General features: G+C 43.0%; 2 protein-coding genes across 2 annotated transcripts in view; both read right to left on the bottom strand.

Annotated features, from left to right (window-relative positions):
* Nucleotides 1–9,146, bottom strand: LOC139559694 (exocyst complex component 3-like). The gene is made up of 13 exons (XM_071375911.1): nucleotides 8,863–9,146; nucleotides 8,092–8,256; nucleotides 7,716–7,935; nucleotides 5,661–6,342; nucleotides 4,118–4,235; nucleotides 3,809–3,934; nucleotides 3,502–3,602; nucleotides 3,249–3,359; nucleotides 3,017–3,158; nucleotides 2,770–2,892; nucleotides 2,456–2,617; nucleotides 2,123–2,244; nucleotides 1–734 (listed from the first exon to the last, which is right to left on the bottom strand). The coding sequence occupies exons 2-13, from the start codon at nucleotides 8,233–8,235 to the stop codon at nucleotides 539–541; spliced, it is 2,247 nt and encodes a 748-aa protein (XP_071232012.1). The 5' UTR covers nucleotides 8,236–8,256; nucleotides 8,863–9,146; the 3' UTR covers nucleotides 1–538.
* A 528-nt stretch (nucleotides 9,147–9,674) lies between these two features.
* The window catches only part of LOC139560004 (aryl hydrocarbon receptor repressor-like), a 33,752-nt gene continuing 16,737 nt past the window's right edge, over nucleotides 9,675–26,689 (bottom strand). Inside the window, exons 3-8 of the mRNA XM_071376514.1 lie at nucleotides 16,892–17,025; nucleotides 15,314–15,403; nucleotides 13,702–13,837; nucleotides 13,253–13,386; nucleotides 12,654–12,856; nucleotides 9,675–12,163 (exon numbers count right to left, since the gene is read on the bottom strand). Coding sequence (XP_071232615.1) covers nucleotides 11,143–12,163; nucleotides 12,654–12,856; nucleotides 13,253–13,386; nucleotides 13,702–13,837; nucleotides 15,314–15,403; nucleotides 16,892–17,025 — 1,718 coding nt within the window. The 3' untranslated portion in view covers nucleotides 9,675–11,142. The remainder of the gene's footprint in view (nucleotides 12,164–12,653; nucleotides 12,857–13,252; nucleotides 13,387–13,701; nucleotides 13,838–15,313; nucleotides 15,404–16,891; nucleotides 17,026–26,689) is intronic.

The raw sequence follows: 26,689 nt of genomic DNA, 5'->3' as shown, positions 1-26,689 counted from the left end.
TGACAGGGGAAAGGATTTCTTTAATAGATTTTCTGACAGACATTCAGCATCACACACTGAAAAAGTTTTACTGAAACAATTTCAAACTGTTAATTGTATAAGGCAAGCATAGAGGGGTGGGTGGTGTGAGCAAGGTCTCATTTCAGTAACAAAACCACTTGGTAGTGTTCGACGGTTCATTCATCAAGTATCATACGCTTACAGATCCTCAAGGACTACAGTCCAAGCCTTTCATCGGAGGTCGTGGAATATGTTTCAAAAGTGCAAAAGAAAAGAAAAACCATGATTCGTGATGATTTTTTGCAATAGTTTTTTTTGTGTGACAGGGTCGTAATCACTAGGCACTAAGACAGGGAGGGACTATCCAAACTTGTCCAATAAGGCAGGGTTTCCCAGGACCGAGTTTGGGAACGTTTGGATAGTGTTTGGGAAACCCTGCAATAATGAACGCTTGTTTTTTATTTTCCATTAAATTGATTTGCTACCTTATGCATGAATGAATACGACCCAGGTGTCTCCATCTCTCTCCAGAATCTAGTTATTTCAGCAGTTTGTTGGCAGTGGCGGCCATAGAGGAGGACATGGTCACGGTGGGGACGGTGATGTCCTTGAAGATGGGCTGGGTGTTGCCGGCGTAGGAAGGCTTGTTCTGGTTCAGCGTCTCAATGATCATCTGCTTCATTTCTCGGCTAGCGTCCCCTCTCACCGCTAGTAAGGCCACGATGTGCTCTTCCCTATGGGGACAGAGGACAGACACCTTTTTACTGAAGGACAATCAATCAAGCCTACAATGGTAAATTCAATGGCCATCACATAATAATTTGAGTAGATAGCACATACACTATATATACACAAGTATGTGGACACCCCTTCAAATGAGTGGATTTGGCTATTTCAGCCACACGTGTTGCTGACAGGTGTATAAAATAGAGCACACAGCCATGCAACCTCTATAGACAAACATTGGCAGTAGAATGGCCCATACTGAAGAGCTCAGTGACTTTCAACATGGAACTGTCATAGGATGCCACCTTTCCAACAAGTAAGTTTGTCAAATTTCTGCCCTGCTAGAGCTGCCCTGGTCAACTGTAAGTGCTGTTATTGTGAAGTGGAAATGTGTAGGAGCAACAACGGCTCAGCCGTGAAGTGGTAGGCCACACAAGCACACAGATCGGGACCGCCGAGTGCTGTATGCGCATAAAAATCATCAGTCCTCGGTTGCAACACTCACTACCAAGTTCCAAACTGCCTCTGGAAGCAACGTCAGCACAAGAACTGTTCGTCGGGAGCTTCATGAAATAGGTTTCCATGGTCAAGCAGCCGCACACAAGCCTAAGATCACCATGCGTAATGCCAAGCATTAGCTGGAGTGGTTGTAAAGCTTGCTGCCATTGGACTCTGGAGCCATGGAAACACGTTCTCTGGAGTGTTGAATCATGCTTCTCCATCTGGTAGTCCGACGGACGAATCTGGGTTTGGCGGATGCCAGGAGAAAGCGACCTGCCCCAATGCATAGTGCCAACTGTCAAGTTTGGTGGAGGAGGAATAATGGTCTGGGGCTATTTTTCATGGTTCGGGCGAGGCCCCTTAGTTCCAGTAAAAGGAAATCCTAAACGCTACAGCATACAATGACATTCTAGATGATTCTGTGCTTCCATCTTTGTGGCAACAAAGGAAGGCCCTTTCCTGTTTCAGCATGACAACGCCCCCGTGCAAAGCTAGGTCTACACAGAAATGGTTTGTCGAGATCGGTGAATTGGAACACCGACTGCGAGCCAGGCCTAACCACCCAACATCAGCGCCCGATCTCACTAATGCTCTTGTGGCTGAATGGAAGCAAGTCCCCGCAGCAATGTTCCAACATCTAGTAGAAAGCCTTCCCAGAAGAGTGGAGAGGCTGTTATAACAGCAAAGGGGGGACCAACTCCATATTAATGCCCATGATTTTGGAATGAGATGTTCAACAAGCAGGTGTCCACATATACTTTTGGTTATGTAATGTCTTATACAGTACATCTGAAGTAACTTCTCCTACAGCCAAGGTTATTCTATTGAAAACCATGATACCCCACTAACATTCATTCTCTGTGTAGCCTATGTGTTAAGTGGTGTATGATCTGACCTGATGTCAGGGTATTTGGACACCAGCGTGGAGACCTCCAGGTACAGCAGGGTGGGGTCTGTGAGTTTAAACACCTCAGCTATAGCAGCGATGGCATCACACAGCCGGTCAGTCTCCTCACCCTGGAGCAGAACAGAGACAGAACAAACAAACTGTAAAAATCAGCAACAGTATCAGCGTATGGACTTATCAGAGAAAGGCAGTCTTCCTTACATCAAAAATGATGAATCGTGACTAACTATTTGCTGAAAGACTAGATCAAGATGCATGTAGTTTCTACTGAGCATCTCCTTGGAAAAGAGAACACTCCTGTAACAGGAAATAAACACTCACAGCAGTGAGTTTCCTGAAGAGGAACTTGAACTGCTCAGCCTCTTTAATCATCCTGTCCGCTCCCTCCCTCCTCTCATCTGCATTCTTGAAGGTGATCCGTTTCTGCATCACTGCCTTGATATACTCCACCACCACCCTGCGATGGGCCTCACTGGTCATCTCCTAAACACATCACATACAACATACTCAGTCACACACACAGGATGACCACTATCAATTTGTACATGCAAAATGTGTGGATTTCTCCAGATCAATCAATTGTCCAAGCCTTTCATTTGATATGATTATATCAATTGATTGATTTCTCCATGTACCGTATTGAAAGGCTTCTTGATCTTGGCGAAGTCATTGAAGTAATCCTCGACGGTCACACAGATAGTGTCCACTGCATGGGTCCCCGTCAACCACTTCCTGGTCAGCAACTCACTGAGATGATGCTGTGGAGAGCAAAATCACCAATCAAATACAACAGAACCGTGTTCATGGCAACATTCTGTCAAATATTACACTAGAACAGTAACGAATGAGCTTAAAATATATGTCCAAACACTTTGTTCTAACCTCCAAATCCAGGAAAACTTCATCCAGTAGAAACTGGCATCCATCTTTGGCCACGTCGTTCAGGGTCCTCTCTATGGCAGCATCATTCTGGGTGGGCTCCGTAGATTTTAAGTATTTCTTCTTTAGACTGTTAATAGACTCCCTAGGAGCAGAGGTACGGTTAGATATACATTAGCCGCATTAGGTTAGAGAAGACATTCTTATTTACAGGGAATTGTCAAATGGGAATCACTTGAATGTATGACAGTTGTTTATAATGGCGATCATGTATTGGACGTAGCACTGAGGGAGCTGCCGGTCTCTCAAGTGGTCCTCCTTGTAGGCGATCGCCTCTTCCCTGTACCTGAACAGCAATAGAAGACAATTGTAGATGTCATATACATAGCAATCCATCCCTGATATTCTGTAACACACATTTACTGCCATCAATGTAAACGACTAATCACTACACAATTATTAACACAACATTATGAAATCCATGTTACCTGATGAGGAATGAATTCATCTGTTTTAAACAGAGCTTCAGGACCTCCTCTTTGAAGGTCTCGTCGATCTGAGCTGCCACTTGGAGATTCTGCTCAAACATCTGATGAGAGAAAAACAAACATGTCAGATGATGGTCCCCCTTCCAATAGACTTACAGTACACACTAGTGACTCACTGTAATTCTCAGATCCTAATTTTATCACATACACATTGTCTAGTATAGTAACGCTACTGTAGTAGCAACTAGTCCACTTAGTCCAGTGGGTTAAAGAGATTCTGGCTGATGCCAGAGGTGACTGGTTATACCTGGAAGACGATGGCGGGGAGGGTGGTCTGGTAGTATCCGTCTTGATCCGCCTCTGGTTCAGTCTCTTTAACCCAGTCCTTCTTGTCTGTCTCCAGAGCCTTGCGAAGCCAGCCAGTGATGTTAGACTGTGGAAGAGAGAGAGAGAGTCAGCCAGAGCCATGTGACCTTTGTCTTTAATAATTCATGAAACATTTAATTAGTGGCGGCTTCATCTTTGTCTACTGATGCCGAGAGAGAGTTGTATATCTGACAAGAGCCGCCATAGAGTATGTCGCTGCTATCACAGAGTGTGTGTTGGCTGGACTCACAGTGAAGGTCTGGACGTATTTGCTGAGAAGCTCATCCACCACCTTCTGAGGCAGCAGAGGATCCATCAGGTGGATGTCATACTCTGTCACCAGCTCTTGGTGACCCATCATCTCCACACTGGAACACATAAACACAGTAGGGCGTGAGAACATGGCAACACAGCCCAGCCTGTACTATACTGTCTGTGGGAATTTATATATTTCATGTATTTGAACGTAACAGACAGACAGCTACAGAGAGACACACAATATGGCATGCTCGCGCACCTGCACACACAGCAATGCCTGAATCCATATTATACACACAGATACCTATAAACACAGGCTTCTCACAAGCAGTCGCACGTAAACAACACTCAGAAAATCATTGTGAATATAAGTGATCTATAATTCTATAATTACACAGTCTCATCCAATCAGTGGTTGTGGTTTCCACGGTAGCTGTTGGCTGATGCTTGTGTCTGAATTGGATATAAGGCTAGTTCTTTGTGTTTTGAATGCATTAGTACATTCATCTTTCTCCGTTCAATCCTGTCAATCCTGTCGGTGCACGCAATGTGCAGTAGTATGTGCATTCATTGGATTATCCACACCAATTTTGCTTAGATCGCATGCTATGCCCTCCCTCTCGTGCCTAGGGACTGTTTAGCTTTAAATATTGAGTTAATTGCTCTTTGCAGCACTTACAAGTCCGTCCCATATATGGAGAGTACAAAAGTATTTCCGTGCCTATGTTCTTCCTACATCAATTTAATGATTTTGAGAAACACTCCACACACAAATGAGGAGAGGTTAAAGGGATAGTTCACCCAAATTACATTGGTCTCCAAACCCTGTAAGCAGTCTATGGACAAGGCATGACAGCAATCCATGCATTGGTTTTATTTCCCTGGAAATGTTTCCAAATGCTAATGTTTTAGCATTTGCGGCACAAATCCCATTCAAGTCATGGTACCGATATTAGCATTATTCATCTGAAAATATCTAACATTAAATGCTAAGCTCAGCAAAGTCACTAAAATATTAATATATTGGATTCATGACTTTAATGGGATTTGTGCCACAAATGCTAAAACGTTAGTATTTGGAAATAGTGTCAGGGAAACTACACACCAAAGCATGGATTTCTGTCATACCTTGTCAATAACTGCTTGCAGGGTAAGGAAACTCCTGCATATTCCACTGAGCTTTGATTGGACTGGTGCCCAGTTATCACTGATGCTACATGAGCCACAGAGAGAGCAGATCAGAACCTGACCTGTATTCAAAAAGTATCTCAAAGTAAGAGAGACGATCTAGGCTCAGGTCCTCCATGTCCATAGCCTGTCGTGGAATTGTTAGGTTAGATTACTTGTTGGTTATTACTGCATTGTCGGAACTAGAAGCACAAGCATTTCGCTACACTCGCATTAACATCTGCTAACCATGTGTATGTGACAAATAAAATTTGATCATAATCAATATTATCTAAAAGACAAAACTGATCCTATATCAGCCCTCCTACTTTGAGCCTCTTTTGTGAATACGGGCTGAGAAAAGATACCTTTTGTATGTGTTGAGGACCCAGGTGAGGAGGGACACAATCTCGTTGGCCTCCAGGTCTTCTGCAGCCAGCTCCTGCACCCGCATGGACGCGGCGTTGTGGTACAGCTTAAAAAACCTGTCAAAGGTGTTGTAGTGTGGCGGGAAGCACTGCACCATCAGGTTCTTCACCACAATCAGGTCGTCCAGCACGTACTTCCTGGTGATCTCCAGGAGCCTCACCATCCACATCTTGTCTGCCTCGCGCGTCACTGACTGGCTGCCCTCGATGCGTGTGGTGACCGTGCCCTCCAGCACCTCAAACATCTTCTCTTTCCAGCGCTTGGGCCGACTTGGGGGGATAAAGCCCGTCTGCTTCTTGCGGTCCAGCATGCGCCGGTCAATCTTCTCCTCACGCTCAATGATACGCACCACTGAAACCAGCATGGTGGGGTCGCGGCGCACCGTGCCCATGGCGCGCTGCAGCACCATCCACAGCTGCTTGGCCAGGTCGTCAGACAGGCCCTGCACCGCGCCAAAGTAGTTGCGGATCAGGTTCATGTCGTGAGTGTTTTTGCTGTCCATTCGGTACTGCTCATACATGAGGTCGTCCCGCGAGCATTCCAGATCCATGAGTTTACGGTGGGCCTCCAGCAGCTCAGCCTGCTCAATCAGCACCTGGGTGTCTGCCACTATCTCAGGCACTGCACAGAAGGGGAATGGTATACAGCAAGGTAGATCATTATTGGCACCCTTGATAAAGATGAGCAAAAAAGACTGTATAAAATAAATAATACAAGTACTGAGCTATATTGCATGCTCTAAAGAATGTGCTAATGATATTATACTAATAAAATTGCCCAGAGAAGGAGAGTTAGTTTAACAAATAATTAAAAACATCTAAAAAGACTGGGGTCAAAATGATTGGCTTCTATTTTCAGTACTCCAGCACCTTCGTGAAGATGACGACACAGCCTTTTTCTAAAATATTTTATGAGATTGGAGTGGTTCAAGTCCGGAGACAGATTTTGTGGCCAATTAACCATTTCTTTGTGGATTTTGATGCGTGCTTGGGGTTGTCTTGCTGAAAGATCCACTTGCGGCCAAGTGTCGGCCTTCTGGCAGAGGCAATCAGGTTTTGGGCTAAAATGTCATGGTATTTGATATAGTTAATGATGCACCACCAAATGTTAACCGTAGGTATGAGGTACTTTTCTACGCCAAACCCACCAATTGTGTGCAGGGCAAAAGAGCTCTATCTATTTTCATGTCATCTGACCATAGCACTGCCTAGAGTTTGTAAAACAGCATTGGCACTTGGATTGAATCTGGTGCTATGGTCAGATGGTCAGGGTTTGGCCATGAAAAACAGAAGCATATGCAGTAACGTACCTCATACCTACGGTAAATTATGGTGGCGCATCTTTTATGTTATTGGGCTATTTTACTTCCACTGGTCCTGGGGTCAACGCCATCATGAACTTTACCAAGTACCAAACCTGGTTGCCTCTTGACACTTGGCCGCAACTGGATCTTCCAGCAAGACAATAACCCCGAGCGCTAATCAAAATCCACAAAGAAATGGCCATCTCAGTCTCAGAACTTGAACCCCATTGAAAACCTGTGGTTTGAATTGAAGAGGGCAGTCCATAAGGGCAGACGAAGGATATCAAGGATCTGGAAAGATTCTCTATGGAAGAATGGTCCTCCCAATGTGTTCAAGGGGAGGATGCTAGAGTATTGAAAACAGGGGTGCCAATAAATTTGGCCTCCATCTTTGAGATAGTTTTTTATTACTTGTTAAACAAATGTTCTTTCTCTAAGCAATTGTATTACTATAAAATAATATAATTTCCCTTTTGTTTTTAGCACACAATATAGCTCAGAATTTATATTCTTTATTTTATACAGTATGTTTTGCTCATCTTTATCACAGTGCCAATAATTATGTACCTGACTGTATATTAACTCATTAATACTTTGTAACAGTACATTCCATGTACACAAATGCAAAGAGAGACAACAATAACAGTTCCCAATTGATCTCTGAGGCACATGTAGTAGTTGTGCAGCATACCTGAGAAGATATTCTTTAAATTCTCGACGGCTGAGGCAAGCTGACTGTGTTGGACAACGGCGTCTTTCACATCTTTGAGGTTCTCAATAGTGTTGATACTCTGCCTCCAGTCCTTACTGACGTCTGCCAGGGAGTTCTGTATGTCCTTGACATCGCGCAGGGCATTATGCAGCTGACTGAGCCCTGTGCGGACACCGTCCAACTGGGACTGGATGGCAGCCTGGGGAGAGGGAAAGAGACCAGGTAAGGTGTTTCAGGCCTGGGCCATGTATTTACAATATATATAACGTTACAGCTCTCATTCAGACGAAAGCTCTATGAACAATAGGGAAGTACAGAATGTATCTCATGTCTTCTTAGCGTCATCATTTTCTACCTTCAGTCGGGCTTCTACTGAAGCTTTCTTGCGAGCCTCTCGCCGGCGGTACTGCTCTACTTTGTCCAACTGGTCCGAGCGCTGCAGCATCCCTGCCACCCTCTGCACGGCGGTAGCAACAGCCTCCCTGTTCGTCTCCTCCATGACAACAACGCCAAGCTGGGTCTGTCAAAGATCAAGATGCTCACGAAACTGAACGTTACACGTGATTACGACGAAAATGTTGCAAGGCACTATATCAGGTCGATTGCGTTATTAAACCATTAATACTGACAGTGCCTGTGTGAGGTGAGTGCCCACTGCATTGGGTAACGTTAACGTTTGCCTTGGCTAATGCTACTTGCTGGCATAACGTTAGCTAGCTAGCTTGCTACTACTACTACTACTACTACTACTATCTGGCAAGCAAACACAAATGTCTCTCAAATGCATTTTACTGGAGTACAGTAGCTAGCTATATTGACTGGAAAAGACTAACCTTATAAGGACAAGCCTGACGCCCAAACCGATCTTTAATTTATTTCATAATCTATAAACATTTGGTTAGAGTCAGTTTTAGGTTTTTGCTAGTCGGTTTAAGCGTCATCTGTGTGCTTAAAGTCTCTCCCATATTGACTAACTAGAAAGCAGCCCATGTTAATGGTAAGCTAGACAGCTAGCAGCCTAGGTTGGCGAGAGGAAGGACACACACACAGCCCAATCAGTAAACACAACGCTAGCCCGTGTACAAGACACATTTGAAATGTAATATGAACAAATCCAATATCTTACCAACTCTAATAATACGTTTGAATAGGTAAACTGTCGTTCAAATTATCTCATTTCAAATCCAACACTGCTTCTCCTGGTTCAGTTCCTGGTTGACCTTTCTCATGCGCCGCCCCAGTAGCAGCTGACAGCACAGCGCGCTTTAGATGATCATGTGTGCGCGACTTTTGAAAGAGTATGCAATTTCTCACAACTGTATTTTATGTTACCGTTGATTTCTATAAATACAAGTCATTAGCTACAACACAGTTTCTAAACCCAGAGGCATAACATCGCAAGACTTCCGGGAACGCTGGGGAAAGAGACCGGGTCGGGGTTTGGGGTATAAGAAGTCAATGAGACCTTAGTTGTTAATTTTCTCAAAATCTGAATGCCCAATCTAGATTCGAGACAATGTCTTAAGTAGTTGACCTTGTTATAACTACAAGCTCGTGAGAGTGAGAAACTGATACATTTTCATTTTCGTCCAAAACAACTTTATATCGAAGTAGTGGCTTTGATTTTACGGTCTGCATATGCGCAGTTTGGGCTGCGCATATGCAGTCCTACGCATGAGCATAGCCATGACATCGCGTGATCAGGGATTTCTATTGGAGAAGCAGTTTTAGCCTATCTTCATACTGTAACGTCTTTGGCTAAAATGTGTAGGAACGTAACAATTTGGTTTTAATTCCCTAACTGTACTGAGCACTAAATGTAGTGTTTATTTGAAAATAAATCCTCATAAATATCATAGCTTTCTTTTTGTTTGGAGGTCTGTATCCAGCATTTTATTACTATTTTCAGTGTTCAAATAAATAAGATAATAATCTGCACTTGTTTTATGATTTTATTGTGCTAAATAACAAAACATGTTAGATGCCTATTGAATTCAATTGATATCTTAAACTAGTATGCCTGTAATCCTTCCTGTAAAATGTGCTATAGTGCAACACGCAGGTTGTTCTATTTATTTATTGGTTCAATATATTACGATAAACCTTATGTTTCTCTCTTGTTCAGTGTAAAGTACTTACAATAAATACACAATAAAAAGCATTACCAACAGTTGTTAAAAAAAAGAGCTGGAATTTCATTATTTACATTTGCATAATAGTTTTAAATAAAGACAAATGCAAGCGAAAGAGCTCGGAAAGCTTTCTTTAAAAAAACGAACGCCATAAAAGAATGCCGTAGAGACTGCTGCATGCAGCTATGGAATGCATAAGGGGACATGTCATAGTTTCAAATATTTTTTCCTTTTCAAAATATAATAACAAATTGGCTTCATAAAACAGAGTTACAGTTTCTAACATTTCTTTTGAATGTACTACAATTTTACAAACATTGACAAATAATATTACATTGGACCACAAACTTAAATTAACAGTATTTCTGTGTAATACATTTTTACATTATTATGCTCAGAGACCATCTTAGACATTAATGTTTGTAAATGGCTGTTAGGTGAAGCTTTGTTTAATTTACATTTGCAACACTGTTTTATAAGACAAAACTGCCAAACTCACTGTTAAAATAATACATTAATTCAACCTGTCATGAATAAAAACAATGAAGATACAGTATCTCATTCATAAAGGTTCATGACTCAATGGACATTGAACAATCAATCACATTATAAATCAAAGCAAAGAAATTAGTAGGATTTTTATGTTCATCTGAATAATCAATGAAAAATAAACTACATTACATTTTTTATTTTTAATCCTTTATTTAACTAGGCAAGTCAGTTAAGAACAAATTCTTATTTACAATGACAGCCTACCCTGGCCAAACCCTCCCCTAACCCGGACGACCCTGTGCCAATTGTGCGCCGCCCTATGGGACTCTCAATCTCAGCCGGTTGTGATACAGCCCGGGATCGAACCAGGGTCTGTAGTGATGCCTCTAGAACTGCGATGCAGTGCCATAGACCGCTGCGCAACTCAGGAGCCCCCAATTTAATTAATCAATGCATGTATTTTCTGTTCCATTTGCGGTAAAATGCATTGAATAGAAATACAGTTAATTTGACATGACAGGTGACATGGCTTGGTTTAAAAACGAGAAGTTATGAAATGTGTTTAAAAACAAATGTAGAACTCATGTGAATTGCAGTAGGTTCTGCATGTCATATTCATGTCATATAAAAACATCTCTCCATTGCTTCCATATCTTTCTGCTTTGTAACACTGTTGATTACCTGAGTTGAGTATAAATAACCACCCACCCTGCTGTTTTAAGAATCAATACAATAAAGAAGCAAGGTGGAGTCCAGATGGTTTTTAAGATTGTCCCTTGAGCTCATTGCATGTAGATATATGGGTTTGGTTTGTATACAATAGCATTCATTGATGAGTTGGGAATCATACTTCTCTGCATGGGTATTTGGCTAATGTCATGGCCATTGTCAGACCATGGAGGTGAGTCCATGGGTTCCCTCTTTATAGCGTGGACCAGGTGATTCCTGAACTCGTAGTTCAGTTTGTTGTCTTGCTGCATGTAGCCATATACACTGATGTCCGTACAGTTTTCTCCCTGACTGCTACACAGAGTGTCTGAGTGTGGTATCCTATGATCCTTCTGAGCCCTGTTCCCCGCTGTATATAAGTATTTATGGTGTCCATTGAGCGTTGGGCTCATGTTGGTCTTGTTCTTTTGGCAGGTGGTGTATTGTTCATAGTAGTCAGCCTCTGACTTCACCTGTGGTTCTTCTGAGTAGCCCATGTAGCGCTTTTCGTTCCCCACCCAGGCTCTATTTTGGGTCATGCCGTAGATATTGCAACCGTTTTCTGAGTCAGAGTCCTGCTCTGTTTTTATGACCGTCTCAGGCAACACCATGCCATTGTAACAGTCAAGATGGTTGCCCATGTACCTGTTGTCTGTCTTCATGCCATCTTCGCAGTAGCTCTCCACCTCAGGGCTGTGGAGGCCTCCGTACAGCTTGTTCTGAGATGCGTCCTGTCTGTTAGCGTGATATCCTGGAGACATCCTGTAGGATCTAGTCTTCCCCAGGTGATTGTACTTGCTTTGTCTGCCTGGTGTGTAGGTGCCGCTTGGGCCCTTTCGCATGGCGGACCCTGTGCGAATGTCCCATGGATGATCCATGCTCTGAGCTTTGGGACCACCACTCATGGAGGATAGGCAGAAGTTCAGGGGCTCCTCCTGGGTGTAGTAGCTGTCGTTCTTGTACCTGGTGCCGTCTTTGGAGAGGGGTGTCCATGGGGTGTAGTGGCAGGGTTCTCTGGTAGTGCTGCTGGACCAATTCAGAAACAGTAAGTCACTGCTGTCATATGAGCCTCTGGAGGAGCAATACCTCTTGTCACTGGGAACCGTGACAAAATGTATAAATGGTCATGTATGCATTATATAATCTGCTAGTTGTGTACAGTATGAAGTACTCATTTGACCAAATTCAGCATACCCAGTGATTTGATTCTGAAATTGATGGTGTAATAAACATGTCTTGAATTGTAAATTGATAGTAAACGAAATGGTGTCCATACCTGGCTCCTTTATCAAGTTTAGTTAAAACATGATATAGACCAGCGTTTCCCAAACTTAGTCCTTGGGACCCCAACGGGTGCACATTTTGGGTTTCGCCCTAACACTACACAGCTGATTCAAATGATCAATGCTTGATGATTAGTTGATTATTTGAATTCAGCTGTGTAGTGCTAGGGCAAAAACCAAAACGTGCACCCGTTGGGGTCCCGAGGACCGAGTTTGGGAAACCCTGATATAGACACACATTATTTGAGGAAGAGTGCTCACTACTCAGCTCTCCCCATGCACACCACTCCCACAGTGCTTACCTGTGCTTATCCGGTGTGGTGATGACGGGGCCCTTGTTCTTGCTCCTGGCCGTCATGTTCTTCATCTTCAGCTCTGTGATGGAGGGTATCATGAGGGGCACGGCCACACAGAACAGGGCCAGCTGGGGGGGCAGCAGTGCCCCGGACTCTGTCTTCTTCTTCTGGCCCTGCAGGAACTTCAGGCTGCCCTGGAACTGCATGCTCTGCCAAAACATCCATCAATCAATCAATCAAAGTTATCTATAAAACACTTTTTACATGAACAGATATCTTGAATGTGTCGGTGCTTTACAGTAACTGTAACCTTGCCTCGACACTCAAAGAGCAGGTGCACGTACATAACTGAATAGAACTCCCACAAAACAGAACTGACTTCATACTGTGTTGAGCACAATGGTAAATTACAATATATTCAGTTATGTATGTGCACCTGCTCTTTGGGTGCTGAGGCAAGGTTAGTGTTACTGTAAAGCACCGACACATTCAAGATATCTCCCACAAAACAGAACTGACTTTATACTGTGTTGAGCACAATGGTAAATGACGATAGTAAGAGTTGATATTGCCAGATACTTGTGTGAGCCGCGGTACTCACTCACCAGAAAGCCTGAGGTGCTGTCCAATAGGCAGCGGACCCGGGCGATGAAACAGCGAGTCAGGAAAGAGGTGAGCTCTAGAGGAACACCGTCAGGCTCCAGGGCGTTAAAGAGACTGCTCATCACAAAATCATCATCTACAGGACAGCCACAGCATTTCTGTTAGTACAACCCATGTAACAAATACAATCCATTATATTTGTTTTGGTCTTCTAACCACCAATATTACTGTGAGAGGTTTTAGGATAGTATTACAAAGTACAAATTAAATACAGTATCTTTTCTTTCTGTCTGTGTCTTGTATACAATAACTAATGTACTAACCCTTGTGTCCCTCTTCAAAATGGTAATAAATGGAAACTAATCTAAATGACAAGTTGCATGTGAAGATGAGGGGCTTTCCTGCAGTGTTTATCGGCTCCACAGAGTGACAGAGGTAATTATCTACACACCAGTTACTGTGGCCGAGTGCTGGTTCAGGGATGCCCCCTGGGGCCCGGGGTTCATGGCCCAGTGGAGCTGTCTTCTGAACTCCTGCCGCTCCTCCACATGTACATAATCAAATACATTCTGGTGCATCACATCCGTCTATGGGAGGGGATGAGAAGGGGGAACAAGTCACCAAACAACCAATTAACCCCCACATTAGGACTGTCGATTGTGTTTGGCCAACACAGTGACCTCCCCACTTAACCTGTGTCACGGTCGAGTGAAGCGAGTCTATGGTTACACGCCATGGTGGTATCTGGACAGACACCGTAAGTGTCAGCCTGCCGTGAGCCCACTGAGAACTTAACGCTTCTGTTTTTCTGTTTCCCCCCACTGACCAGGAGGAAGCCTCCGGAGGGCCTTCTGTGACTGACGGAGTTCACTCGGCATTCCTCCCCACCAGTTAGATCTACACGGGAGATCTGGGTTCTGTACACGTTTTCCATCTTTTTAAGATATTTTTTTTGTAACAGAAAAGCTTACAACTGGGGGGGAAAAAGTCTGAATGTATGAAGAGTTTAACTGTTGGATCATTACTGAGTGCATCCAGTAATATCAAACTGCTTTGTTTGACTGTATGACAGTCAAAGATCTATAAATAGTAACTTAAATCAGTAAAACTGAGAAGTAGATAGTGAAAATGTTGAGTAATTACTAATGACTTCTCTACAATTTGTAACACAGATGGGTAATTGGTGACAACAGTTGAAACAGTGAGTAATGAGTTATGACTCCCTACAGTTTGCATTTATAACATGCAGTCTCCTCGGTCGGTGGGATAGTGGGAAGCCCTCCTCGCTGCCTTGTTTGTGCTTTGCGTGACACCAGAGCTGCTTGCATGAGGACAGATGCAACGCTACCCTGATGAAATCCCAGCCCACACTCGTAACTCCTCTTGTTTTCTTTCATCTCCAGCTATACCCACTGTTCATAAAACGACAGACTCCCAACTAAAGTATTCAATCGTCCCAAATATATCTGCTTCTGTTGCACGCAACGCTTGCCTTCTGAAACGCCACTATTGTTGAACACACAGCAACACCATCTCAATTCCCATCAGAGAAGCGATCAACAGTCTCTTTTGTCTCCTTCCCATGTTAAAACCCAAAGTTTAATGAGGCCCAATAGAAAGCTATTCACTCAAAAAGGACAGTTACAAATGTGTGAAGTAAACAAAGTAAGCTCTGTTTACTTACAACTCATACTATCATTAAAATCCTGTGAATTACACAACTGGCTATTTTCAACTATTGACATGGTTGGTCATCTGTTTTATACAACCATATTTAGATTTCTGTTTTGTTTAGTTTAATGACTAAAAGGGCATGGTTTTGCACTAAAAACAATGTATACATTTTGTTGCGTTTTCTATCGTTGGTGGTTTTACTTTAAACCCGTTTTACAATGCTGTACAATTTTTCCTCAGAATGTAATTTTTTATTAAAGGCTTGTACAATGGCACTGTATTTCAACTAATTTACTTTAATTATTTATCTTTTACCCTCAATAATTAGGACCATTTTATGAGTAATAATACACAATTTGAGAATACAAAGTGTTGTGATTATAACATACCTGATGAAAGCCCAGGTAGTCAACAATGGAGGTGGAGACGTAGAATATCAACCCATCTGTGCTCACCACCAAGGCTAAACCAGTCAAGGACTAGGAGACAAGAGACATGGATACATCTTTATACACGGAAACAGCATAGGGTCGTTCCATTTGATTTTAATAACTTTTTGACCGCACCCCTTTTGATTTGAACTAAAATGTCTAAACATATTTGCCCATGGTAGAATTGATCAGAAAGTAACTTTTTTGACCGGAATTCCAAAACATTTAGGAGATAGAGGTAATCAAATTTGATCAATTTTGCATACCCCACCCTACTATGAGACATCCCGTCTTAATCACTGGAAAAAATAAACGGTTAAGTTTGATATAATTTAAAAGCTTACAAACAGGGTTACCAAACCATTTTATAATTTCTTACAAAAAAAATTCATAAATTATGCCATTATCTAAAAACACGTAAAAAAAGAGGGCAGTCGATAAGCGCAGATGAACGATATCAAGGATCTGGAAAGATTATGTATGGAGGAATGGTCTAAGATCCCTCCCAGAGTGTTCCCCAATCTCATAAAACATTTTAGAAAAAGGCTCAGTGTTGTTATCCTCGCAAGGTGAGGTATTGAAAGGTTTTGAAAAAAGGGGTGCCAATAATATTTTACACCTATTGTTTAAGAATGTATTTTATTACTAAATTGTATTTTATTACTTGTTAAATAAAACTTTCTCTGAGCAATTGTATTGTAATTTTCAAATACTTTTTCCATTTATACAGTCTTTTTTGCATTTCTTTATCAAGGGTTACAATCATTTTGGACCTGAATGTGCTAAGAGCACAGGGGACCAACTTCAATTGCACTTGATTGATGAGTAATTCATAGGTAAATGCTTTCATACAACATCTCTATTTCTGATAATGAATGGACGTTAGAACAAAACATTACAAAAAAATGTGTTTTCGTGCCTCCTGATATGAAGAGTAAAACAGGGAGAAAAGTGGAGGAAACACCATGCAGGGTTCCTCATTAACTTCCTGTGTTGGCTGGAGCTGTTGTGCTTGACATTTGCGTGACTCTGGCATGCTCCTTGCTAGGCCTTGTCACCTCTGGTCTAATTCGAGTCAGCCCAGGTCAGCTGGGCCCCCTTTTCCCACTCTCTGGTGTAATACTGACTTAACAGTGTCACGATCTTCATTGAGCAGCATCATGATCGGTTGTTTAGTCTCACGCTACTGAGGGAGGGAGATTTTCTAGCCGTTTGTGGCGAGGGGAGGGCAGGGTTCTGGGATGGAGAAGGTGGGGTTTAAGGGACGCAATGTTCTGTTCCTACACCCATCCTCCCAGCAGCTCCGCTGTGCCACGATATCATCAATACATATTCTAAACCTCAAATACTAAATGCGGCTAAGTTCAACTTTGTGGATTTATTTCATTCAAGCTTTTATTTGCCATTTTTGCACTCCTTAATTTTAAAGAAATAACACAATCACGGCATGGTAGACTGATGACCCAGTCATCGCTCATCAGTGCTCTCTTGGGAGGACAAACCACAGCCTGACCCTTCTGCTCCACTCTGTCTCACCTCCAGTAAGAGGTCACTCTCTACCACGCTGATGCTGGTCCTCGGGGTTCCAATGGGCAGGCTCTCTTTCCTGGTATCCTGGTGGTTCAAAGGCGGCTTCATGATGTGCTTTCTGCATGGCTTCTCCTGGATGGCTGGATAAGAGGAAAAAGGACAAAACTTTCTCAGTGAGGGGACTAACAGGTTTATTAGATGTATGATGAGTAATCAGTCGATTAGGGTCCACAATAATAATACAAATTCTCAAAGTTGTCTCATACTATGCACACTAACATGAACTCATTTCTCATTACATGCCACAACATGTCCTGGAGCGCTCTCTCTTTCTCTCACACACAGAGAGCGAGAGGGATAGAGAGAGAGACAAACAGTGTTGTACACCAACCTGGACTCACAGGTAGACGTTACATAGTAAATCTGGGACACTCAAATTAGTATGATATGTTACATATGGTATGTATTAATTTGTACATGTCATCTATTTCGTATGGTATGTTACGAACTGCAATTCATACAATACAATACGACACTAACAATAGGAATTCCTTTTTGTTGTGGCTAACGTTAGCTAGGTGGCTAGGTGGCTAACGTTAGCTAGACTAGGGGTTACGGTTAGAGTTAATGTTAGGGTTAAGAGTTAGGTTAAAAGGTTCATTAATGTTAGGGTTAACGGGAAGGGTTAGCTAAAATGGAAAGTAGTTGCAAAGTATCTAAAAAGTAGTAAGTAGTTGCAAAGTTGCTAATGAACTAAAATGCTACATTTTCCGTGATGAGATTTGAACACGACACCTTTGGGTTGTTAGACGTTCCCGTTATACGCACACCCATCCACCCTCCTTTTGCCTTAAATAACCTTCTGTCTAATGTAACTATACCAAACATAACATATCATACTCATTGGAGTTTCCCGTATTTTTAATTTACTATGTTACGTCTAGTCTATGAGACCAGCCTGTGTAGACACACATGCTGTGGTGATATGTTCCTAAAGGGCTCATATTTTCAGTTTATTAAGCATTTCCAATTTTTTACAGTATTTCCAATCTACCTTTTTCTTCAAGCTATTATTAAATGGTATAGACCCTACATTCTGTGTCTGGAGAGAGGCCGTGTTTACACTCGTCTCCCTGGGAACCACAGACGAAAGAGAGACAGTACAGTACTAGGCTGCTCCTACCCCACTGCTTCCCTGTGTTGTGGTATCACCTGGTTGGCCAGGGAGCGAGAGCACAGAGCAGAAGGGACTGTGCCCGGTCCCTGATGTCTGACAGCCTTTGCGTGTTCACAGCACAAATTATATTCACCAGCGGCTTCCTGGCCACCCCCTACATGACTAAACAAGGAAATCCATGTCAGGATTACCAGAGGGAAGCAGGGATGGAGAAGGAGAGAGAGGGAGTAGGAGTTGGCTGGCTGAGACGACACTGTCACGCAACTAAACCATCTGTCAATCTCCTCCATATCCCTAACAGTGGCCTGGCGTCTGTTCAATCCATTGCGTGCAGGATGGCAAGCTACATTAGCCTGTAAAGAATTTCATAATAACAGCTGTTACATATTGATGACTGCTGGCCAACACAGAATTCTCTCCCTGAACATTAGGCCCACAATGCAATTGAAACAATATAAATAGAGTACATCTGCATAGTATTACATACAAACATAGATTGTCAAGGTAATAACTATGACTGTGTGATATCCAGGGCAATATTCCCAATAGAATTGTACAAAAATGATGTCCTTACGTTGATATACCTTATTGCATCGCCCGTCTTTACTGAATGCCATGACAAATGCATTGGTAACAGCATGGATAACATGGAAATGCACTCCATCAATGTTATTATTTCCACTTTTAGGAGCGAGTTCATGGAGAGACCCACAAACACACACGCAAGCACACACAGACATGAGCACACACACACACGCACGGTGGCAGGCACACACAATGAATGCATAGCTGTAGTAAAAGACCTCTGGGGGTGGTATGAAAAGAACCTGAAACAGTAGTAAAAGCAATCAAGCTTTTGAAAATCGTGCCAACAACTCCTCTTGTGGTCACGCACTTCCAGCCAATCCCTACTGGTCAGAAACATCCAGAAAATCATTTTCTGGGGATTACTACTGACAACTTGGTATTTTTAATAGAAAGCACATCCAATATCACTCCCACTCACAATGTACTGTATGTTGAGGCTCACACATACAACAAAGACGTCACAACTGCTGTAAGGGCTATTATGAAGGGAACGTACATCTTTGCCCTACCTAAGATAATTATAACACACAAAGCATCTGAGCCTCAACTGGGAGAACCAGTGAAAACAAGATTTTAAAAATGTAAGAGTATGTCTAGTTCGATTACAAGTGGCTGGACATTTCCACATTTAGACAAACTGGTTGACAGTTTGACCATAAGAACACAATAGGGAGAAGTGCCTTTGTTACAGTCAATGATACTGGTATGCCTCAGTCACAGCGGATCCAGTGAAATGTAAAAAAGCTTCCTTTAATTGACTTGCCCTCAAATAAACTGAATGAGTCCTGCTTGTGACTGTTGCCACCACACCGAACAAAAATATAAACGCAATATGCAAAAACAATTAAGATTTTACTGAGTTACAGTTTATATATGGCAATCAGTCAATTGAAATAAATGATGCCATAGTCTATGGATTTCACATGACTGGGAATACAGATATGCACATGTTGGTCACAAATACCTTAAAGAAAAGGTAGAGGTGTGGATCAGAAAACCAGTCAGTATCTGGTGTGACCACCATCTGCCTCATAGAGTTGATCAGGCTGCTGATTGTGGCCTGTAGAATGTTGTCCCACTCAATGGCTGTGCGAAGTTGCTGAATATTGGCAGAACTGGAACACGCTGTCATACATGTCGATCCAGAGCATCCCTAACATGCTCAATGGGTGACATGTCTGGTGAGTATGCAGGCCATGGAAGAACTGGGACAATTTCAGCTTTCAGGAATTGTGTACAGATCGGTTGGACGTACTTCCAAATTCTCTAAAACGATGTTGGAGGCGGCTTATGGTAGAGAAATGAACACTAAATTCTCTGGCCACAGCTCTGGTGGACATTCCTGCAATCAGCATGCCAATTGCACGCTCCCTCAAAACTTCAGACATCTGTGATATTGTGTTGTGTGACAAAACTGCACATTTTACAGTGGCCTTTTATTGTCCCCAGCACAAGGTGCACCTTCGTAATGGTCAGCTTCAGCTTCACCTATCAGGTGGATGGATTATCTTGGCAAATGAGAAATGCTCACTAACAGGGATGTAAACAAATTTGTAAACAACATTTTAGAGCATATGTGCATATGGAACATTTCTGTGATCTTTTATTTTAGCTCATGAAACATTGAACCAACACGTTACATGTTGCGTTTATATTTTTGTTCAGTATAGTTAACTAGGTATGCCTATTATCATCAACTGGATAGTACATGGGGTGTTCACTCGAAGTTCAAGATAAGCCATGTCACCTGTGACAATACACAGACTCAATTCAACACACCAATGTGTTTTACAATGGAATCCACTAAAGGGGCTCTGGTTTATAACCACATCACAGCACCAATTACTCTCACAAGACTGAAGCTTTTACAGTACATCCAGATTGACTGTTACATTCATTGAATCTCCTGGATGCTATTTTCTCTACTCCGCATAGTCTATTCTCTCTATTTGGCATGATTGAAGTAGATAGAGTTGACTCCATCAGTCTGCCTGTGACACGGTATTTCTAGTGAATGTTCCCTCCAGAGTCCATGGTTATCCGACTCATCGCAGTGATTCATCATGAGATCGGCTGCAGGGCGAATCAGCACGCTAATCCATACCATGATGTCACTATCACATGCTCCAGTTGGAGTTGTGGCCCTCCATCCTCAACACAAACAGCAGCTTTCATCACGCAAGCCTGAAGGGGGGGGGGGGGGGGGGTCTGGGAATGGTGCGTGGGGGGTGCGGTTGCTGCTGGATGGATCCACCACCACTATATATCACCTCTGAGGTCACAAAACAGAGAAGATCCCATCCAGCCAGCAATCACGCAGAGGCATACACCTTCTAGCGGGGGAGGGGGAGAGAGAGGGAAGGAGGGATGTGGCGCTGTGGAGGGAAAGGAATGACCAACTGGAGATGGAGCCATCAACTGTCTACCACCAGTTACATCACCAGTCCTTCCTTCTGTTCTGTCATTCACTCCCAGGCTGTGGGGAGTACGTACTGACAAACAACTACTACTTAGGACTTTAGAATAGCGTGGCATTTAAGTCAAACCACTGTAGCTGGCAATAGCATCCATGTTAATGTAGCCAGTGGCATCTAGTGACTGGTACGAGACGAGGTGAGGTGATCAATTTAAATAAATACCTGAAACTGAACTTTCAGATAGCAGCCTTGCTTCCGCCCTGGAGAACAGGGAACAGTACATATTTCCTCTTCACGCTGTTGGCGGTTTGTGAAAGTCTGTCAACCTTTTATGATGTGTTCAATGCTGTTTTGGGAGAGGCGGCTTTGACGCAGTATTTTGGTTGTGTGGACTTAGGAAGGGTATGTCCTACCAACTTTAAAAGGTATGCGCTTTTAACATTGTAATGTGAATCGAGTCTATTTGAAAATGTTGAATATTTAATAAAGTATACAAGTTTTGATATTGATATTTTGTAAATGAGCCGGGGTTATAATTGTTTGTATGTGATCCGGAGAAGCCTTTGGCTGCACTTACTGTGTCATTTGTTTGTGTCCCTTACATTAAGTAGGCAGGATTTGGTATTTTGTCTATTCCGCCCAAGCAAATGATCTGGTATTTCAGGCAAAAGATTTTGGGTTGCCTTATCGATCGGATTAGTAAAAAAAAAATCTTAAATGTTAAATGTTTGTTTGTCTACATGTTTATTTTGTTACCACTTCCCTATAGACCTCCACGGCTGGCTGTTCTTAGGAGGGAACTGTTTAGTTAGACAGCAGAGGGGGATGGTTGCCGTTTAACAGGCTCCTAACCAACTGTGCTATTAAGTTAGTTTTTTCCATTTTTTTGCAACTCATTTTGTACATAATGTTGCTGCAACCGTTGCTGCTACCGTCTCTTATGACCGAAAATAACTTCTGGACATCAGAACAGCGATTACTCACCTTGAACTGGACTAAGATTTTGTATTTAATGAGTCTGATGCGAAGGATATACTGCTTTGTCAAGACAAGGCCCAAATCCCCGTCATTCGCGTTAAGAAAAGACGGAAATACAGGGTGCGGAGGTCTGGGTGCCTTGTGAGAATTAGTCGGCAACTGAGTAAACCACCACTACCCTCCGTATTATTGGCCAACGTGCAATCATTGGAAAAAACCTGGACAATCTACGATTAAGACTATCCTACCAATGGGACATTAAAAACTGTAATATCTTGTGTTTCACCAAGACTTGGCTGAACGACGACTCGGATAATATGGAGCTGGCAGATTTCTGTTTTTCGTCAGGACAGAGCAGCTACGTCTGGTAAGATGAGGGGTGGGGGTGTGTGTCTATTTGTCAATAACTGGTGGTGCGCGATGTCTAATATTAAAGAAGTCTCGAGGTATTGCTTGACTGAGGTAGAATAACTCATGATCAGCTGTAGACCACACTATCTACCAAGAGAGTTCACATCTATATCAGTCGTAGCCGTCTATTTACCACCACAAACCGATGCTGGCACTAAGACTGCACTCAACGAGCTGTATAAGGCCATAAGCAAACAAGAAAATGCTCATCCAGAAGCGGCGCTCCTAGTGGCCGGGGACTATGATGCAGGCAAACTTAAATCTGTTTTACCTTATTTCTACCAGCATGTCACATGTGTAACCAGAGGAGAAAAAAAACTCTAGACCACCTTTACTCCACACACAGAAACGCATACAAAGCTCTCCCTCCATTTGGCAAATCTGACCATAATTCTATCCTCCTGATTCCTGCTTACAAGCAAAAACTACAGCAGGAAGTACCAATGACTTGCTCAATACAGAAGTAGTCAGATGACGCGGATGCTATGCTACAGGACTGTTTTGCTAGCACAGACTGTAATATGTTCCGGGATTCATCCAATGGCATTGAGGAGTATACCACCTCAGTCACCGGCTTCATCAATAAGTACATTGACAACGTCGTCCCCACAGTGACCGTACGTACATTTCCCAACCAGAATCCATGGATTACAAGCAACATCCCCACCGAACTAAAGGCTAGAGCTTGTGCTTTCAAGGAGCGGGCCACTAATCTGGACGCTTATAAGAAATTCCGCTATGCCCTCAGACAACAAACCATCAAACAGGCAAATCGTAAATACAGAACTAAGATTGAATCCCACTACCCCCGGCTCTGACATGCGTCGGATCTGGCAGGGCTTGACAATTATTACGGACTACAAAGGGAAACCCAGCAGCGAGCTGCCCAGTGACACGAGCCTACCAGACGAGCGAAATGCCTTTTATGCTCGCTTTGAGGCAAGCAACACTGAAGCATCCATGAGAGCACCAGCTGTTCTGGATGACTGTGTGATCAGGCTCTCCATAGCCGATGTGAGCAAGACCTTTAAACAGGTCAACATTCACAAAGCCGTGGGCCAGACGGATTACCAGGACGTGCACTCAAAGCATGCATAGACCAACTGGCAAATGTCTTCACTGACATTTTCAACCTCTCACTGGTCGAGTCTGTAATACCTACATGTTTCAAACACCACCATAGTCCCTGTGCCCAAGATAGTGAAGGTAACCTGCCTAAATAATTACCACCCTGTAGCACTCACGTCCGTAACCATGAAGTACTTTGAAAGGCTGGTCATGGCTCACATCAACACCATCATGCTAAAAACCCTAGATCCACTCCAATCTCTATTGCACTCCACCCTGCCCTTTCACACCTGGACTAAACAAACTCCTATGTGAGAATGCTATTCCTTGACTACAGCTCTGCGTTCAACACTATAGTGCCTTCAAAGCTCATCACTAAGCTAAGGACCCTGGGACTCAACACCTCCCTCTGCAACTGGATCCTGGACTTCCTGACGGCCGCACACAGGTGGTAAGGGTAGGTAACAACACATCCACCACGCTGATCCTCAACACTGGGGCCCCTCAGGGGTGCGTGCTTAGTCCCCTCCTGTACTCCCTGTTCACCCATGACTGCGTGGCCAAGCACGACTCCAACACCATCATTACGTTTGCTGACGACACAACAGTGGTAGGCCTGATCACCGTCAATGATGAGACAGCCTATGGGGAAGAGGTCAGAGACCTGGCAGTGTGGTGCCAGGACAACAACCTCTCAATGTGAGCAAGACAAAGGAGCTGATCATGGACTATAGGAAAAGGAGGGCTGTATGGCCCCCATTAACATTGACGGAACTGAAGAGGAGCGAGAGTTTCAAGTTCCTTGGTGTCCACATCACCAACAAACTATCATGGTCCAAACACACCAAGACAGTTGTGAAGAGGGCACGACAACACCATTTCCTGCTCAAGAGACTGAAAAGATTTGGCATGGGTCCCCAGATCCTCAAAAAGTTCTACAGCTGCACCATCGAGAGGATCCTGACCGGTTGCATTACCGCCTCGTATGGCAACTGCTCGGCATCTGACCGAAAGGTGCTACAGAGGGTAGTGCGTACGGCCCAGTACATCCCTGGGGCCAAGCTTCCTGCCATTCAGGACCTATATACTAGGCGGTGTCAGAGGAAGGCCCGAAAAATTGTCAATGACACCAGTCACCCAAGTCAAAGACTGTTCTCTCTGCTACCGAACGGCAAGCGGTACCGGAGCGCCAAGTCTAGGACAAAAAGGCTGAACAACTAAACTAATCAAATGGCCACCTCGACTATTTACATTGAACTCCGTCCCCCATTTGTTTTTGCACTGCTGCTACTCGCTGTTTATTATCTATGCATAGTCACTTTACAAATTACCTCAATTAACCTGTACCCCCACACATTGGCTCAGTACCGGTACCCCCTGTATATAGCCTCGTTATTGTTATGTACATTTCTTGTGTTACCTATTGATTGATTCAATTTTTTTTTTACTTTCGTTTATTTAGTATATCATTTATTAACTCTATTTCTTGACCTGCATTGTTGGTTAAGGGCTTGCAAGTAAGCATTTCACGGTATTCGGCGCATGTGACAAACACAATTTGATTTGATTTGTTCAACTGTATGAATTATATTTAATGCCTCTTATCTTTAATAAACCTTGGTTTATATGGTTAACTCTGTCCTTTATTTGACAGAACTGTGTTTAAACTTGTCCCGAGGACCTTCCCTTGTGTATAAACAAGATGGCGTAGTACAGTTTACATTAATGTGGATGTGATGCTGCCTAGGAGGACATAGCAGGAAAACTAATGAGGCACTTGTGTTAAGAATCGCCAGTATGAACACAGTCTTAAGAGGTACAGTATCTATGACCAGATGTTCTGCTCTTAGTTGCCAAAATGATGCCCCTATATGGTGACTATTGACTTGGGGCGGTCACTGCTACACTGTCAGACTCTCACCAAAAACAAAAGAGGACAAAGGCAATTGTACACAGACCATAGAAATTTAGGAATTGTTATTAGTGGACCAGACTTAATTCAATTGAACGTTAACATGGTGAGACTGTTGAGGTCAAACTAAAAACGTGAGAATACAAACAACCCATTTAAAAGATGATCAAAACCAGTTTGGATCCCACAGTTTCTGTGCCAGGCCTTGGTGACACGTTGACTACAGTATGTCTGAAAAACAATACCGTTCTTTATATCTTAACATTGAAGCTGTTGTAAGATTCTCTGTTCTGTGTGGTTTGCTGTAGCAGAGGCAGCCTTAATGAGACCCCTCCCCACTAGCTTCGACTGAGTCATTGCTGACCAGAGTGAACACCCCAGGATACTTCAAAGCTACCTAGTGATATAAGAGTAAATCCTTCTCCGTTGCGTGCGGGGTGTGCAGGCGGCTCTGGCTCCCACTCACCTCCCTCCTGGCTCTGAGCGTGCTCGCTCTCATTAGCATCCCAACACTGCTCTGTGGTGTGCAGCACCACTCCACATCAGGCCTTGACAGGGTCAATGAGGCCTGAACACTTCAGGTTAAAAGCCTACTGTGTGACAGACCCAATAGTGTTCAGACATTTTAATCTGTCATCCTCACACACTCACATAGCTTCTATACTTAACGCATGTGCTGTGTTTCAAGCCCAAATGGACAGACTTTCACAGCTGACAATGGCTCATATACACACACATATACACTGTACATACCATAATTTACAAACAAAATCCACTGACTGGATCCAGTGCAGCCTTCAGCGCTTGACTAGAAAAACATGGAGGGGAGAATCCTTAAAACTGTGGTCTATAATGAAAGCAGATGTCTGCTTCTTCATGTGTTGGCATGGAACAAATGAAAACATATAAAAGCCCCATAAACAAAGCTTCATTCCTATAGGGGAATGCTGCATATCCAACTACCTCATCTCTTTAGATAAAGAGTCAAAGACAACGTTTACAGTTATACAGCCATTGTTGTAAAATTGTTGTAAAAGTGAGTTCAGTTTAGGGACTGTCAAATGAAATTACTACAGGTTATTGTAAAAATACATAGAGGACCACTTCAAGTAATATTCCTGAACTGAAGAGCCACATTTGCATAGTTAATTGTTTATTTCATATGTGGTTTTAGAGAGTATTTTTTCCCCCACAGAATAAGGTTTGTCCAAATACACATTCCTGTCTGGGCTGATGCAATACCTAACAGTCTG

This window comes from Salvelinus alpinus, chromosome 30 (genome assembly GCF_045679555.1).
Source record: "Salvelinus alpinus chromosome 30, SLU_Salpinus.1, whole genome shotgun sequence".
Classification (NCBI taxonomy): domain Eukaryota; kingdom Metazoa; phylum Chordata; class Actinopteri; order Salmoniformes; family Salmonidae; genus Salvelinus; species Salvelinus alpinus.
This window is presented reverse-complemented; position numbering and strand designations above follow the sequence as displayed.

Coding starts and splice junctions, on each gene's coding strand:
- LOC139559694 (XM_071375911.1), bottom strand. CDS start 8,235: ATGGAGGAGACGAACAGGGAGGCTGTTGCTACCGCCGTGCAGAGGGTG. Junction 4,236..5,660: donor GTCCTCAACACATACAAAAG/GTATCTTTTCTC, acceptor TATGTGTTCCAG/TGTGGAGATGATGGGTCACC. Junction 2,893..3,016: donor AAGTTTTCCTGGATTTGGAG/GTTAGAACAAAG, acceptor TGCTCTCCACAG/CATCATCTCAGTGAGTTGCT.